Source organism: Lepisosteus oculatus, chromosome 1 (assembly GCF_040954835.1).
Source record: "Lepisosteus oculatus isolate fLepOcu1 chromosome 1, fLepOcu1.hap2, whole genome shotgun sequence".
NCBI lineage: Eukaryota > Metazoa > Chordata > Actinopteri > Semionotiformes > Lepisosteidae > Lepisosteus > Lepisosteus oculatus.
Genome location: NC_090696.1, coordinates 34,366,343 through 34,384,330, shown reverse-complemented (window position 1 = coordinate 34,384,330; position 17,988 = coordinate 34,366,343). Strand labels below are relative to the sequence as shown.

Here is a 17,988-nt window from a genome sequence, read left to right as displayed (position 1 = left end):
ACAGCTCCTAGCCTATCGGGATTAAAATGATTTAAAAATCACCCTGATAATGGATTTAGCATTTCACAAAGACCACATATAAAAACATTAAGGATGCCTTAAACGATTTAATCCTACAATTGATATATAGTACCAAATCCATGGACATTTTTCTTTGCCTCGATATACGTTTCTGAGGACTTAGACACATTGTTGACTACACTCCTAAAATGGACTATTGGCATTGAATTTTTGAAAGAAAACTGGAATATTACAATGTAACTTAGATTGTAAGTTCTCCTGCAGTTCAGAGTCGAATACACGAAGAGCGGCTAGTTTCTGCAGTCTCATACTGATTGGCCAGTGCACTTCATCTCAGCTTTGCAACACGGGGTGTTATCATGCTACAGTACCAGATGCACAAGTTCTCATCATTAATGGTGTTTTCAAACAAAAATTTCAGGAGGAGGCCAGATTCCTAATCCTTCCTACATCTGCTCTCCTACATAAATATCTCACTTGCCGAGTGCCCCCTTTGTGCTTCTTACTTGCACCTCACCCTCCACACCCTTGCAGCAGCTCCCTGGCTCATTCCTCATTGAGAGGAATGCACCTATCTACGTATGCAGTATACAGTTTGTTTTTACCTTGTTTTCACTAGGGACAACAACATCCAAGGATTGAATGCTTGTGAATGTTTGGGATACTTGGTGAGAAACGTTTGGCTTAACCTGCCTGGTTAATGCGTAGGCTCCTGGCCATAAGACGAGGGGGCTTGAACCCCCTTCAGACTGAGTGAACCAAGGGGCAGCTGTAAGGTGGAGATGGGGAGGAGGAGGGATGCCTGGGACAAAACCGCAAACAGAGGTGTTTGGTTTATGTAACCAGTTTGGTGGTGATTGTGATTATCTGCAGCTATGTGAGATTGACTTGTCATTGTTATCCCTCCAAACTTCAGCTCATAACTTCCATTCATGTTCTCCCCGGTATTGCAAAGGAAAGTTTGGTGTTTTTGATTTTACAGACGAAATTCCCCTTAAGAAGATGTTGTCCATTTAATCTGAAGTGCATTAAAAGTGCAGTTTTTTACAAAGAGTTGTGAGAGTATGGAACAAGCTACCCAGAAATGATGTGAAAGCTAAAGGTTATCCTGTTAGAACTGCATACATAAACAACTAAATAGACTTTAGTTATGTAAGTTAAATAACTACTGTTTTATGGGTCCTAATGTTAGAATGTAATCAGTATGTGCCAATGTCATTCTTGTCATCAATGTCATCAATATTTTTCTCATTAGGTACACAACTGAATTGATCTTAGCCTACCCTTTCAGAATTTAATTTCTCCTACTGCTTTTGTCCTGGGTTCTATTTATTAGTTGTTTAAATTACTGTATTAAGAAGTACCTGAGATTTACTGTAAACATCGTACAATTGTTCAAATTGAATGAATTGCATTATGTAAGTCACTGATGTAGTTCTTATTTGATTAAAGTTTTTGACATGATCAGATATTCAAGACAGCAAATTGTAGTGCCACTGAAGTATATAGAATAAATTAGAGGGTTAAAGAAGAGCTAAGGTTCTGATTTGTGTTATATTTGTTTTTTGTGTATTTTCCTCGCACTGAAAATAGACAAAAGTACAGCATCCGTTTTTATTTAAACATGCGTAACATGATCTTGTTTGACATCCTGCTTCAGGGTGTGTCACACATGTCTTGCCATCACATGCATCAAAAACTGAACTCTTTGGACTTTGTTTAACATAAAAGAGGTGAAGCTCATGTTGTGAACACACTCATGCCCGCTGTGAAATATAGCAGTGGCTCTACTATGTTTTGCATCTAACAAATCCTGGTTAAAACGGGAGGAATAATGGGCATATAACGGTCAAATGCTACTCAATTGAAGTTCTTCAAACAAAAGTAACTTGTCCCAGAGGGAAAAAAACACAATAAAGAAAGATTTGCATAGGCTAAACAAGAAAATCTGTCCTCCCCTATTTCCTCCTCCTCCCTCTCTTCTCACAGTCATCTTTAAAATCTCCGTGCCTTGCTCATGATGACTGCTGGCAGGCTTCACAAGGCCTGAATCACACTGCTGCTCAGACACTTGTCCATTTCCACACAGTCAGGTGTGACGCATAAGGTATGTGGAGGGGGATTACCGGCCTGAATTGGAAGGACAGATAGAAAATAAAAAAAGAAGAAACAAAACACTTGCCAGTTACCATACAGTCATGGTCGAGCTAATGAAATTATACATTTCCATGTACTCATAGCTCTGTCCTTATCCCCAATATAAATCCATGGCAGAGCATGATTTACACAATACTAACTCAGTGTGAATAAACGTTATGTTTTCTGAATTTATTTTAACAAATATTTACTTGGCTCTGTGAGATACTAACATTTTTAGATTTTTTTAAAGTTGACACATTGTCCAATCTATAAATCATTCTATTTTTGGGGGGGTTCTTGTTTGAACAAAAAATAGTTTAATCTGAATCAATAAGAGATGTGACATTCCAGAAAAATATGCAAGAACATTTCTAATCATGGGTTTGAATAAGCAGTTCCACAAATTAGTAATTGCGCCTTTCATTCCTCCCAGAGGAAACGCATGCAACAGACTTGAGTCACACATCAGGCATGAGCTTCAGACTAAACCTCGCATTTCCGAATGAGAAACAGATCTGTTTCTTTCATTGAAATTAAGAAAATATGCTGGAAGAGAGCAGGGCATCTACCTGCATGTTACATTAAACTAACTGACATTTTCAAACAACTAAGTGTGTGCAATTTAATAAAAAGCACCAGTACATAAGCAGAACTAAACCTTATGATTACATCTCATTGTGAAATTGGTTACATTTCATCTTTAATTAAGAGCTGCAAGGCTTTTGCAAAACCCCCTTGCAATAAAGCTGAAATCCCCCATCTTTCTTCAGACTCAAGATTCTTGAACATTCTACTGGGTAATGAAATGTCATTTTCAGCAGTTACATTTTTCAGCATTAGTTTACGTTTATACTTTATGATTAATCTGAATTCCTTCCCAATTTAAATCTTTTTTTAATTTATAGATTGACATTGCTCAAGATGGGCATCATCTTGAAGTCAGGTTACCCTTCAAAAGCATATATTCTCTTGAGCAGGCAGTAGTGCACCATTCATCACAAACCACTGTCCAAACCAACTCATCCTGTGTATGACCTAGATAAAAGCAGATTGTTCTGTCATTATAAGTCTGCTATCAGTAACCATATCAAATAGCGCTTCTCTAACATGACAGAACAGTACAGCTCAGCATGGAGGTTCTTGCTAAACTGCCTTACACAGGGTCTTGAGAAATGAAATTCACCAGTTTGCAGACCAGTAAAAATATTGAAACAGCCTGAAGGTATTATGTGGAATGTGAACTGATTATACCTGGGCAGTGTTTTAGTCAGGCAAGCCTGACAAACCCACCAAGTGTTCAGCTAACCTAATTCTCTAGTACCAATTTTTCTATTAAAAATATAGATACAAAAACCTGGAAGTTTTTTATAACCAAGCATCATTACACAACTCCCTTTCTCACCCTAGCAGCACACTTGAGTCAAAACCTCAGTCACTTTATTATAGCATAAATGGGAGCTGCTTCTAACGTAATTATGCAGCTGTTATCAATTCAGGAGGGTTGAAGAGTCATTGTTTTCTTTAGTTTCTCACATTAGGAAATCTTTTTAATTAGCATAGAATGGCAGTTATTTCATTCTATCTATAGATCTATTATCTAAACCAGCAGGAGCAAGGTGGGATACGCACTGGACAGGATGTCTGTCAACTGCAGGGCACACACAACAGGGCCAATTTTCCCAGAAACCATTTAACCTACCAGTACAGTATGTCTACGGACTGTGGGAAAAAACTGGAGCACCTGGAGGAAACCTACGCAAACACAGGGAGAACCACAAACTCCAAGAAGATAGCACCCCCAGGTCTTGAGTTGGACTCAGGGCCCCAGTGCTTCAACACAGCAATGTTAACCACTGTGTCACCATGTCACCCTACCCTTAAGTAAATCAATACAATACAATACAATTTGCTTTGACAGCACATTGGAATGACAGAGAAGATTAGCATGTCCCCTGCGCATGGATGACACGCAAATTCGTGAAGCATTCCATATTTTTCCTGATCTCTGCCTTCATTATATACATAATCTCTTCTGTCAAACTGCGGTCTGAGGTGTTTGACAGGAACTGGGCCGTGGTGGACAGTGGAAAGGATGCCCTGTGGAGAGTGAGGAACATGGGGGTGTTCAAAGGCATCGAGGTTCCAGTCAGGGGAGGAGGAAGCCTGGCCCTGTCCATTATTAGAGAGATCTACTACTTCAGAGATCTGTAGAGAGAAGGGAAGAAGGAAGCAGAAAATCTGTGTGAACATAGTGGGCATAAGACTGAATCTCAGGAATCTGTGACATCGATTATAAAGGAAAACAATGGGATTTGTCCTGTTTTGGAAGTGATTGAAAATGGCTCGGAAAAAGCCACCTGAACAAGAGGGAGTATTGTTTATGTGACTGGTGCTGTGTCTAACCTTGCCGAGATGTGTTCATATATATTGTTTTAGGTATATAAAGTTTTCTATTTTGTGATTCTCTGTATTTATTTGTGAAAACAAAATAAAAGTTCTTAAAAATGATAAAATCAATACAAATGCAAACCCTGATCTTTTGTACGCACAAACGGGTATTTATGAGGAATTAGAAATGAGTGGCCACTGTCAAAAATCTAAAAATAACATGATCCACTATTGAAAGAACTTAAAAGTCTAGCTAGCCGATTTAGATTAATACATGATATATTGGAATTTACAATCCATATGAAAAAAAGATGACAGTATATCAAGGCTGTCCTAAAATTCCTATCCAACATTAGTGGTTTATCTGATTACTGATTGTGGTGGAATATTTTATATACAGTATCATCTTCCTAATTTTTCTCACTTATATACAATACTCTTGGCTGGTATGTTGTGTTTTTAAAAGCTGTTTGTTATTTCTCTTTCGTTGCAATTTCTTTGTTCTAATTGTCATTTAGTTTACAATAACAGCTAATTATTTTTGCCAATTATACATATATAATGTAATATTAGAATATTTAATGAACTGTGAAAAATGACATGCTGATTTACATGAAGGTCTCACCAGAACAGGCTTTAATAATTTTTAGAAAAATCAAAATGAATACAAAATATTTAGGCATCATAAATAGCCCACCACATTCCTACAGTAAGTTAAAGTAGCCTGTTATGTGGTGCATAATTATTGTTCGACTTAAACAATGCACATCCTACACACAATTAGCAACAGAACGTTCTCTTTATAGCTGACATTGTGACTAAATTAAAGTGACTGTTATGTAAAAGAAGCCACCCTCTTTATCACTTTCCAATGTTCTTGGAAGCAAGAAAGACACATGCATTCATTTATAGCAAAGAGCAACTGCAAGCTCTGGCACATGTGATTTCAAATATGCCAATTAGAAATAGTTCCAATACACTTACTCATGGCTTTTGAAAATGTCACTACAATTACTATTTAAACAAAGCTACTCACACCTACTCAGGAGAATTGTGAAGGGATAACACAACTGGGTGTGGTCAGTGTAGCATTCTGTTCCACTTGTGAAGAGATATCAGATATTTTATTTCACCACTAAGTGGACAATGTGTAGACTGCTGGGTTACTGTGCTATTGGGGTATTTGGAGTGAAAGAGGAACAAAGAGGAAAGCAGAAAGCACAATATTTGGGCAAAAACTACCTTGACAAATAAATTAAATATGTTGTTGCTCCTCCTCCTCTTCAACATGTCCTTACTATCATATCTTCTGTATTGGCCACATGGGACAAGAGTATTCTGTACTGTATCAGTGCCTTACCCTAAGGTTTAAATGAAGAGTTTTACCAAGTTATAGATATGCGTAAAAAAACACAAAAGGTTTTTTAAAAGAATGTGTTTTTTAACATTTTTGAATTGCATTTTGAATTTTATTTACATAGTTTCCACGGGAAGATTAATATCTACCATAATACCTCATGCACTAGGGTATTGACGGTTTAAATTTGACCAGCATTTTTCTTTCAGTTTTCCTATATTCATCTTGAAAAGTCAATCTCTTGCTGGCTTTAACAGCTCACTTATAAAATAAACAAAACGGTTGAAGGTCATTTACTCTCCTGGGTGTTGCATTACTGATGATTCACACAAGCCTATCCTCTTGGCTAGAAGAGAGCACTCTAAAATCATTCACATGAGAACAACCACTTTTATTGCCTTAGTTATACAGTACATGGCATTGTATCATGGTTGTATCAAGGGGTGTAATCAGTAAGAGTTTCTCAGGATAATGGTTTCTTGAAAAAATAATGTCTGGAAATGTACATTACATTGTATTCCAGAATGTATATTAAAGATCGTATCTTTGCACAGGTGTAAACTTTGACATTAGGGTATTTCTAGTCTGCAGAATGGCTTTCAGTTTTACTGAGCTACTATTGCCTTTGTTTTAAGCAGATCGATATAAACCATATTCAATACAAATGCAACAAAAAAATCTATAGAGTAAGTAGGTCATGCCATGTCGTTAAAATCAGGTAGAGAGCAAGAATGAGAACAAGTATAGCCAAGCCTCCTACCATCACGACATATTTTAACAGCTTGTTTTTAACTTTATTTAGTTTATTAAACATAACCTACTTGTCTGTATTTGTATGATTAAAATCGTATTAAATTTGTATTATTTGTATTAAAGTTCTTGTTTCCATAGGTATTTACTCTGCTTTTGTTTGTCATTTTAATTGAGAGGATCCAAGCATCTTTGACACCATACTATCTTGGGGACCTTCGAGACATTAATTCCAATGCAAAACATTTTTCCAAAACCCTTTTACAATGCCAATATTTTGTCATCTTATAGTAAATAAATTTGAAAACATTTGCTTAAAATCCTTCTTGGTTTCTTCACAAGGGAGCATTACTTTTACTTTCTTTGAAGAAATTACAAAAAGAATCCTATTACTCGTGGCACACATCTCATCACACAACTTTCCACAACTGACAGCAGCAGGAAGTAATTGTTAGGACTCTGGACCAGAGGGTTGTGAGTCAAAATGTCATAAAGGATGCTGGTATGGCACCCTTGAACTAGGCATTTTATTGAGGTTGTTTCAGTAAATATTTCACTGTATAAATGGGTTCGCTCCAGATTGTTACAGTAAATAGTATTGTAAATAGTAGCAAATACCAAATAAGAACTTATTAATTAATAAGAACTAAGTTCTCAAAAAACTTAAATCTATTTAAATGAAGGATTCAATAAAAAAAACCCGTCAAGACTGTGTGAATGTTCCTCCTAAGACATTTAAAGAAAATCATACAAACTCTACATTAATCACATACATTAAAGAGAATGGCTTACTTATTTCCTTTTTTCACAAATCAAGTGTTGCAGGAGTTCAAATGCATTTAAAGCTCCAAAAATGTCTGAGACTCTGCCTGATCCTTGATCTTTTACTGCACTGTCATTAATCATCCAAAACCAATGACGCTGTTACTGAAAACATCTGATTGTTTTGTCTGTATTCCAGCTTTGCTTATTGGACAGCCATGGCTATGTGATAAGAAACCACACGTCAGTATCCTAGCCCACTGTTTGCCTCTGGAGGACTGTCTCCCAGAGGTGTACTCCTTCAGTATGGCTCTGTGGCCTACGTGTTACCGCCCTGTGGGCCTAAGCACTTTCTTCATCAATACCAATTAATCCAAGAGACATCAATGTAGAAAGGAAAAATAATATGTTATGTTTTCGTAGACACTCTTTTTAAAGGCCTGACACATTTGCCATTAGTTTGCCCTTTGGTTGCTAGACAACACTACCAGGCCACCCTGAAGCCTTGACCCCTATGGACCCTTGTCTCTCTCACATTGGTTCAACGTTTTGGGGATAAAGTGCACCACTAGGCCAAAGTGTCTGAAAAAGAGCCATTGATTAGACTACTGGCAACAAGAAATATCTTTAAAATTTTCCAAATTATATATATTTTGGATTTAATCTTCAATTTTTCCTCAATAGGTTTTAACTTTCATTGTACATGACACCTCTCAGCATGAAGCATTTTTTTCTGAAAAGATTTCACAAAGATGAATGACAAAACACTGAATAACAGGAAAAGATCTTCTAGGAAAACTATTTCCTCAAGTTTCTCCTAAAAATGTTGTAGCGGAACAATCTTGTTCCAAACACAACACTTCACACAAAAAAAGCTCCTGTGTCAAACCTTGTTATTTAGGGTGTGAAATGTAAATTATTTTCATGGTGATATCTAAACAACATATTTTATTCAGGTTTTCTCTTACAGAAACGATTCATAGTTTTCATGAAGCAATGAAATAATACACTGTACATGTTAGATATAAAAGTTTTTTAAACATTCCATTGGCATATTGCCAGTACAGAATGCTTTTATTTTCAATTCTGGAAAGTCCAGATTCTTTGCATTTTCTTTTGTTCCCATTAAGTGTTTGGCTGCATTGTAATACAGGTCTTTAACTGTTTTCACAACAGCTCCTTTCTGTAAGGCAATGCCACCCACTGCTAGCAGTACTGGCCTCAGCCTTGAGCAATACTAATCACCTTATTGCAGTCCATTCGGGTATCAGCTCATCTTTACTGGGCTCTCTCATCACACATTCCCACAAAACAGATCTGGAAAAGTGCTGCAAGATTTTCCTGCAACTCTGTTAAAACAATATTGCCAGACTAAGACTGTGTATTGTACAAACTCTTTCAATTTGGCTGCCTTAGGGAAGGCTTGTGAAATAAAACAATAGGAGTAATTACTTTTAATGGGCTAACAATAACAATAAAACTCCCCACAACAATATGCAAACAACAAAATACTCTGTAAATTCAAGGCACAAGAGGCCATTAAAGATGCCCACACACTCTCTGGCTCTTTTACTTTATGATTCTTAAATCATTGTAAATGTATTATTTTTTGTTTTGCTTGACTGTGTATTCAATGCTCATAATTTCTATGTGGATATATGTATAGACTATACTGTATATATTTTTTACAGCCAGGGTACTTATGAAACTGAAAATTCATTTAAAAATACACCTTACAATTTTGAGGTTCTTTATATATGAAAAATATTAGTAGTGTTTACATAAACAGTGCCAGAACCCACTCAGAAATCTATTCTCCTGAGGTTCACAGCTTGGGGCTTCCTAGTGATGTGTGGGTTTGACACAAACTGAGATTGAGATCTTTTTAAGATATATAATTTTGTGGGAGGAAAAAGAATGTTTTTGAATCACAGGTCTAACTTGTAACACCAAACTTCTAATGTATGTGTAATACATGCTGCATATTATGTATTGTAAAGTGGTTAAAATACCTCTCACAGTAAAAAGGAGAGATAAGCAGGGTAACATTATCTTAAAGTACAGACTCTTTATTTCTCATTTGCATCTGAGTATTTCTACTACATGGCTTAAAGTTTTTTTTCTATTGCAAGACATGTTTGAATGGAAAAAACAATAAATCGTTATGTTTTCAAAATGTGATGTGTTAGTGTTACAATCATGTTTTAACATGCAATTGCTTGTCATCCTTGAAGAATGGGGAAACTACATTGAAAATCAGATCTGAGAGAAGGGAGGCATGATTGCTCAGTGGTTAGCATTGCTGCCTCACAGCACTGGGACCCTGGGTTCAATTCCTGGGCTAATTTTGTGAGTTCATATGTTCTCCCCATGTTGGTGTGGGTTTCCTGCCACAGTCCAAAGATATACTATACTCCTAGGTTAACTGACTGCTGGAAAAACTGGCCCTTGTGTGAGTGTGCCTGTATCTGCTTGGTAATGGACTAACGTCCCATCCATGGCGTATCCTGCCTTGTGCCCATTGCTTGCTGGGATAGACTCTAGCTCCTCTATGACCCAGAACTGAATGAAGTGGTTAGAAAATGGGTGAGGAAAAGCACACCCTCATATGAATAATGATTGCAATGGGATGAGGAGGCAAAAAGAGCTTGTCACCTACGGTATGTTAAGCCTCTTTGGGAGGCATTTCTAATTATCACTTAGCTTTTCTTACTGCCACCCACCCATCTTATCAGCGGCAGCACAATATAACCACCCAGAAGAAGAGTGAGGTGTTAAACTGAGACGCTCTGGGAAACAAGGGATGACAAACCCTCTGTAAAATGAGAAGCTGTTTTGACACACTGCTGTGTTTTGAAACAGGAAAAAACATACATGCTGTATCATTAAAAAAGAAAATGTGCCTTTACAACAATATTCCTGCTTCTTGTGATCACGATGGTCAATTTCCTGTGCTCCTCCAGACATGCAGATTACGTCAATTGGCAATTTTGTGGAAGTGCCAAGGAAGGATCATTCTGAACTCCTCTGACCTGGGTAATGAATATAAACAAGACAAGCTCATTATGTCCCTACTTCAGAGCTCAAATTGAATCATCAGTGCACATTTCTATTATGCTGTTGCTGGATCCTTAGCGTCTCAGAAATTGCTTAACAATTGGGTTCGGCCTTTAAAAGATTGAATTGCACGTCCCACATATTTTAAAGTATTCTTAATTCCCCCCCTGGGAATGTACAAAGGATTTTGAATTTAACTGAATTCAATTTTCCCATACCTGCGTCACAAGTTTATTATTTTTTGGAGTGTTATATATAAGATGCAGTGATGAAAAATGAATTGTATTATAACACATAATGTCCATAATAGAGGAGAACGGACAGGGTCATACCAGGGTCAATTTTCCCAGAAGTCAATTAACCTACCAGTATGTGTTGGACTGTGGGCTAATAACAGAGTCAACACAGGAAGAACATACAGACTCCACACAGATTTCACACCAGGTCCATGCTTGAACCCAGCGCCCCAGAGCCATGAGGCAGCAATGCTCACCACTGTGCCACCATATTGCCTGTATTACAACACTTCTGATCAAGTTTCAATAAGTAACTTCATGTTCTGTTATGTAATGTCACAAGTACTGTATCTTAACATTTTCTCATGTCATGTAGCATTTTTACAATTTTGTGTTTCAAATGTTAATCATTAAATGCCAAATCTCATTCATTAAGTATGAGATTTAAAAGAATTAGATTTTAAAAGATTTAAATGTTTCTTATTATTTTGTAGGGTACATCACTGTAAGTACCACTGTTTCTTCTTTATGTTATCCAAGATGGACTGAACTTCTAAACCATTATGGGAAAAGTAAAAATGTCAGGTGTGTGATTCTACTAATTAATAAAACAAAAATTAAATATTCACGTCCTGTCAAGAAATCAATAATGAAGCTGAACAACTTTCAGATATTTCATTGCGTCAGGGACTTTCTTGTCAATATTTCAGCCAGATGTTCTGCAGTTTAACTGCTCTTTTCACTGACAGATTAATATTTAGCAAAGCTTTGAACCAGGAAAAAGCTCCAATACATATTATTGATGGAGTTTATATTGTATTGCAATGATGATGGGAGTATGTTAAATAATATCCTTTGTGTTCCACATGGAATTTGTTGTCTGGTTTAAAAAGCTGATACTTTGTGACATTTTAGAGGAACATTTTTAAAAGTAGCAGTAATAACCAATATAAAACCATTTATATAAAGCTTTTTATCCAGACGGATCCAAAATCAACTACTGTCTAAAAAACAAATATTTTGATATTTCAGTTTTCAGTTAGGAAGTGAAAAGTGTTACTGGTAACCAGTACCAGTAAATGTATTAATAACGAGAGTGACGAACACCTGAAGCCTATCCCAGAAGCACAGGGAACAGGGTGGGCTGCCTGTCTTTTGCGGGACATGCATACAGGGACAACACAGAGACACCCATTAACCTAGCCAGCTTTTCTGTGGAAAGTGAAGAGGAAAGAGAGATAATGAACATATGGGAAGAAATTATCGCCCTACTCCCCACCTCACAACCTCCACTCTTCAAATTCTGCCCTTCTTACTGTCCCCCAAGCCCGTCTACATTGTATGGGTGACAGGGCCTTCTCCTGTTATGCCCCCAAGCTCTGGAACTCTTTGCCCAAGGATATCAGAAAGTCACCTTCTCTAAATTCCTTCAAATCCAGACTCAAAACCCTCTTCTTCAGAAAAGCCTTTACTTAACTGGTTCCATTCTTCACCCCTCTGGTCTTCTTAGTACCACCATCCACGGTCTCCTCTATATATTGTAATTGTGTCTTATCTGGTGTATTCTCCTTATTTATTGTTATACTCTTCTTATTTATTGTTATTGTCATCCTGTAAAGTGCTTTGAGAAGCCACCTTAAAAGGCGCTATATAAAATAAAGTTTATTATTATTATGCTAAACAGAGAGTGAACCCCCATTATCTATTGGAAGTTTGAATTACCAAGAGTGTGAATCTCCATTGACATTGGATTCATGTGGACATTTTGTTGTCCACATGTTTTGCTGTATCCTTATTTAAAAAACAAATATTTTAGGACACTTTAAAAATAAGAAGGTGGAAGAAATAACTTGATGTAATGTTTTCCAAGCTAATTTTTATTAATTCTATTCTTTCTTTTCCTTCCTTTTTGAAGCAGACAAAGTAAATAATTTTGTACTCATTTCTATATTTTGCTGTGTAGATGAATCAGGTCTGAAACATGAAATGAGTTGAGCTAATGTAGGCTAATGTGACCTGCAGATATCTGCTATGCAATCGAGTAAAGCACTACCTTTTAAAACTTTTTTTCCCCAATGAAAATATTTTTGAGCAATTATACATAAACAGACATTTTACCTGCAAGAACCACTTTTTTTTCTGGAAACATTTATGATAAACACTTGTGATAATGTGATAAAAATATTTTGATAGTTTATGTTATGCAGTATGCTTTGCTGTGTGAACACTAATCCCATCAGCTTCACCAGCAGGAAAATGAAAGCAGCTAATAGTCATTCAGCAAGATCCTGTAGTGCAATGAATAAAATCTTAATTTAGAAATAACTGAAAATACTCAGCTGTTTCTATGGATTATTGTCCACAGTTTTCAACTAGGAGTTCTGATCGTGGCAATGACTAACTGTATGGCAGATAAGTTGCGATTTAAAAGGTAAATTGTTTAAATCTGATAAATGTAAATAAATGCCACTCTGTGGGGTTTTCTCAAGCCAGATCACCTGTTCATTCTATTTCTCAGTGATCAATATAATGTATCTGTGGGAGCTGGTATTGTTCCAGATTTGTTATCAAGAGCCCAGTGCTCAGAATGACATGACACACACATGTCCAAATGTGATGGGGTTTCATTAGAAATGAAGCTCTCCTGAACCTTACGAACCACAGCTTCCACTACAGTTGCATTCAGCTTCCTGCGAACTACAGTATGTGTTGAAATACCCCTTCAAAAAATTTTGTAAGCTATTTCTTAGTCAGTGCTTGCAAAAGGGAGCTACAGTAACATGACAACTTGCAAATGGCAATTTTTAAAGGGGGTGGATACTAATTCGCACCCCATGCTCTGTCTCCTGACAATTGCCCTCCTTTTCAGCTGCTTTGTAACAGACTCCACAATGCAGAAGACCATGCTTTCACATATTCAGTAAACCAGCCAGATAAATACCTACTGTAGCCACTCAACTTTAAAATCCCGATGCCCTTGTAAATGGACTTACTATCTAAGGCCTTGATCGTCCAGAAGCCATTTCGGTAAAGGCTTAGTTTGTAACCATTTACACATTTAATTTACACAATTTTGCAAGAATGACAACCATTCAGACTTTAAAATATGCTACTCATGAACCACGCTTGCCATTGGAGGTAAATAAAAGACCTTCAAGGCACCAATGGCTAAATACTGGTTTCAGAGTTGAGAATATTAAGTGCATTGGGTTCAAAATGTTGAGAAAAGGATGAAAATGTAAAAATGTCTTATGAATAAAGATTTTAACTTTTTGCTGTATTATACAATATGTATTCCTGCTGCTGCAAAAACAGTAACAGCACAAACACAAAAGGTCTGGCTGTAAATTCAGTTAATATAGTTAATTTCCGGGTAAAATACTTTTTTCTTGAACAAAACCACGTGCGAGGTCTATTTCTGCTGTGTTATAATCGACATCGAGAACTGTGCCTGGGCCAGCTTGATATTCAGAAGAAATGAGTCTGCATGTCTGTCATTTCGCATTTGTGACATTGATAACGAGTGATAACGACAGACTATTTTGTCATGCAGTAGAAGAAAAAGGGAAAGTTACTACATTAGCGCAAAGATGCACATGCATATATGCTTTCAAAGTGATGACGCTTACGAAAGGGTGCGTTTTCTGTGTGCTGGCTGCTCCTTTTGATTGTGGTAGGAAAGACGTGTTAATGTTTCAAGGAATGTTCAGGGTCCCTGTAGACATCGCTGAAGTCTAGCTTATAGCTAGTCTAGTGTGTAGCTAAGCACAAAAGTAACCAAAATATTAAGAAGTTTATTAAGCAAGCTATATTTTACTATAAATGCAATAAGATATGCTCCTTTATTGACAGTGTAGGTGGTGGACTCAATTTTAGAGTTAACAAGCCGATACCTACCATAGCTACTTCAATGAATCCTGTCTTAGGAGACACATACAGTACAATACCTAGGATGTGCAGACCTACTGTATACGAGTTACTAATTTCTTACTGTACCTGATCTCAGAATCAGAAGGAAGATTTTAAATTATGGACAAACCAATAACTCTTGATAATTCTTTGGTTTGGATACGTGTTTTGAGCAACAGAAATGGAAAAAGAAAAGATTTCAGCTTAAAATAATGATTCAGATGGGAGCAATAACCGACTCCTCTTTGGCAGAAAAAGGCCAAAAAGTGCTGAATGGTAGAGGAAAACAAGAGTTCAGTACTAATAACTCTTGCACTGTTGTACTCGTGACCTCTGGGTCAGCTTTCTACCTACAGACTTTGACAGGGATCTATCTTGTGTATTAGACAGCAATATCTACATTACAAGTTACCCCAGTATTCCAAGGTTGTCACCTCAACAGGTCAGTGGACACTAACTGCCTTCTTCACCGCCTAGTTAAGAAATAGCAGCAAATAGCAGATGTCCAACATCCCTGTGGAGAGAACTGCCAGTGGATTTCCTCCCCTCTATGGAATGCAAACAACAAACAACATTCAAGATATACAAGAACTTTGTTATAATGTGCATAGTAAACATAACACAAGCCTGAACATGTCTGAGCAAATCCACGTTTATGTGACAAACAAGATATCGATCAGAAAACCGTTAGCACTAAAAATGGACTTCATTTTCATGTTTTATTAATATGTTGTTGATCATGTCCATAATTTGATACTCATAGAAAATAAGATGGATAGGCATTGCATAGCCATATGGACTTGTACATTTGTAAACAATATTGTTACAGGGATATAAAATCTAATATTATACAGAGTTTCAATATTCCTGACTTGCAAAAACAGAAAAGGGTACAAAGAATAAAACTTTAAAAACCCTCAGAAATGTCACATGCATATATACACACATCTCTTATTGTACAGCAAAAGTTCTTAAGTATATTTTTACCCAATGCATTTACAGCTGGAATGCATAATAAATAAATTTTAGATTTTCAGGGCATATTAAGCATGCTGATAAAATGTTGTATTGATATAAAAATGTCAACTAAAAAGGAAAATATTGTTTATAAAAATGAAAAAAAAATGTCTGAGGATACTTGAAAAATATGAATTTTGTAATTTACTTTTACAACAGGTTTGAAAAGAAGCACCGTGGTATTAAATAAATTTTATGTCCATTGCAAAAAATAAAACAAAAGACTCACTTAGTTTCACCTAAAAAGACATTAAAAACACAAACAGCAATTGACAAGTCAAGGTTCAAGTTATCAACAAACCTTATATTATTTTAAGTATTTTTAAAGGTATGCATAAAACTCCTGAGGAAGCTTGTGGGAACACTATAACAAATCAAAACGGACCACTGTAAATTGCAATACCTTCTAAAACAGTTCCTTAATTTTTTAGGAAAACAAATATACAAAATAGTGCCACTGATCCCCACCTTAGTCTTCCAAATGCTTTGTCTTTATCTGAACCCATTTGTCATGTTCAAATTCACTTCTAGTTCGCAAGATTTGTTGGCTCTGTACCATGAAAATAAAGCTACAAGGCTTTGTTTATTTTTTTCCTCTTGTGGTGACTTTGAAAACTAAATGGGTACCCTCTTAATGCTGAATTTTCCATCTGTCTTTAAGCATAGCTTTCTGTAACAATTTTTCCACAAGTTTACCAGTGAAGTGAACTGAAAGATGTAATGCCTCAGCTTCAACTTGATGTAAAACAAAGAGCAATGAATTCCAAATATATTTCCTTTTTTCTTCTATCTAGTAATTAAAAAAAAAAGTTTATGGCATTGAACGTTTGATTGCAAGCAAAACCCCACGGGTCCCCTGTTTGCAGATTGGTTTGTAAATGGATTTCTCTTGCGTTCAGAAACTGACCTCCCGTTTTCATTTATTAAGCATTATTCACAGTCAATGATTAGATTTGTTCATGCAAAGTAAGCCAGGTATTTTCCATCTGCTGCCGTTATGTATGCGAAGTGCCAGCCAATCCTGCTGCTTTCCTGCCAGATATGATTCCTGGATCGCGTTGCTTTTGATTTTTCCAAGCAGTTCAGGGGCCAGAGAGCTTTCTGCCTGTACGATGGCATTGTTTCTGGCCACTTGGACGTCCATGCTTTCTAAACTGTTCAAGCTCCCTGTATTGAAATCCCGTGTCCGGCTGGGATTGGAGCCTGCAAAGACATAGCACACTGTGGAAGTAAAGAGAAGTACCCACATAGGGTTCATGCACATAAGATCTGGCAGACTTATTTTCTACTAGTTAACTTCTGGGACTTAGAAGCCAAAGCAACCAATCTTCCACCTGCCCTTTAAAGACTCTGAAAATGTTAGTGAATACTAGGAGTGACTGAGAAACTAAAGGGGGAGGAGTGGGGATCTCAGTTCAGAGCCTTGCACAGACCAACTGGATTTATTCAAAACCTTCCAGGACAGGATAGAACGCCTCATACTAACAGGCTGAAGGAACACGACCCTTTAAGTCTTTAACAGACGTCTACGAAGGGACCTGACCCAGATATTCAAAATCGTCAAAGGAACTGACAGTCAACCCTGTGGATTTCTTAAATAAACAGACCAGCATGGACCAGAGGACAGAAGTGTAAACTATGTGGAATTGCATTTAAATTTGATTATGTGAGGCACTTGTTTCTGTAAAAGGATGTAGCAATATAGAAAGAGCTACACAGCCATGTACAATGACTTCTTTGGAAAAATGCCTGGATGAGATTGCCGGATCAATTAGCTACTAATTACAGATGGACTACATGAGCCAAATGGCCTCCTCCTGTTACCTCTTTATATTCTTAAACCACAAATAAAAGGAAGCATCTGTAAAGAAGAACTGCTCTAGACAATACATTTGATGACAGTTTGCAGACAAAAGTCCTAAAAATCAACAGTTTTTAAATATTGGGAGATGGAGAAGTCCAAATTATTTGCTCACTCTTCCCTTAAGTTAGGTCAAATTTCTACCAGCTGAAAGGCACAAGAGGTATTTTGGCCTTGGACCACTTGCAGTGCAATTTTTTGCACGATAATTCCATTAGTCAGGTCTATAACCAGAGGATTCTCTTTCAGGCTTCTGTCAGACAACCTCAACCACATGCAACATGAGATCCAACATTTCTGCTGAATTACTCTCAGTGTGAGATAATCCACTGATTAAAAATTTATAGAAAACAACAAACAGCTGTAACTTTGGTGTTATTTGCTTACTCACAGTTCCTTTATATATCACTAGTACCTACATGAAACTCTGATAACATTCAGTGTCAAAAATAAGCTACAAATTCAGAAAATCTGAAAGGAGGTGAATACAT

At 36.7% G+C, this 17,988-nt stretch overlaps 1 protein-coding gene and 1 non-coding gene across 2 annotated transcripts in view; one reads left to right on the top strand and one right to left on the bottom strand.

Moving 5' to 3' along the window:
* The first annotated feature begins 4,055 nt into the window (after nt 1-4,055).
* Nucleotides 4,056-4,157, top strand: LOC138241696 (U6 spliceosomal RNA). Its single transcript, XR_011190957.1, has one exon. It is a non-coding gene; the product is annotated as a U6 spliceosomal RNA (small nuclear RNA).
* Nucleotides 4,158-15,193: 11,036 nt separating this feature from the next.
* ccdc142 (coiled-coil domain containing 142) overlaps nt 15,194-17,988 on the bottom strand; it is a 38,118-nt gene continuing 35,323 nt past the window's right edge. Inside the window, exon 13 of the mRNA XM_069189677.1 lies at nt 15,194-16,839. Within this exon, the coding sequence (XP_069045778.1) occupies nt 16,577-16,839 (263 nt within the window). The 3' untranslated portion in view covers nt 15,194-16,576. The remainder of the gene's footprint in view (nt 16,840-17,988) is intronic.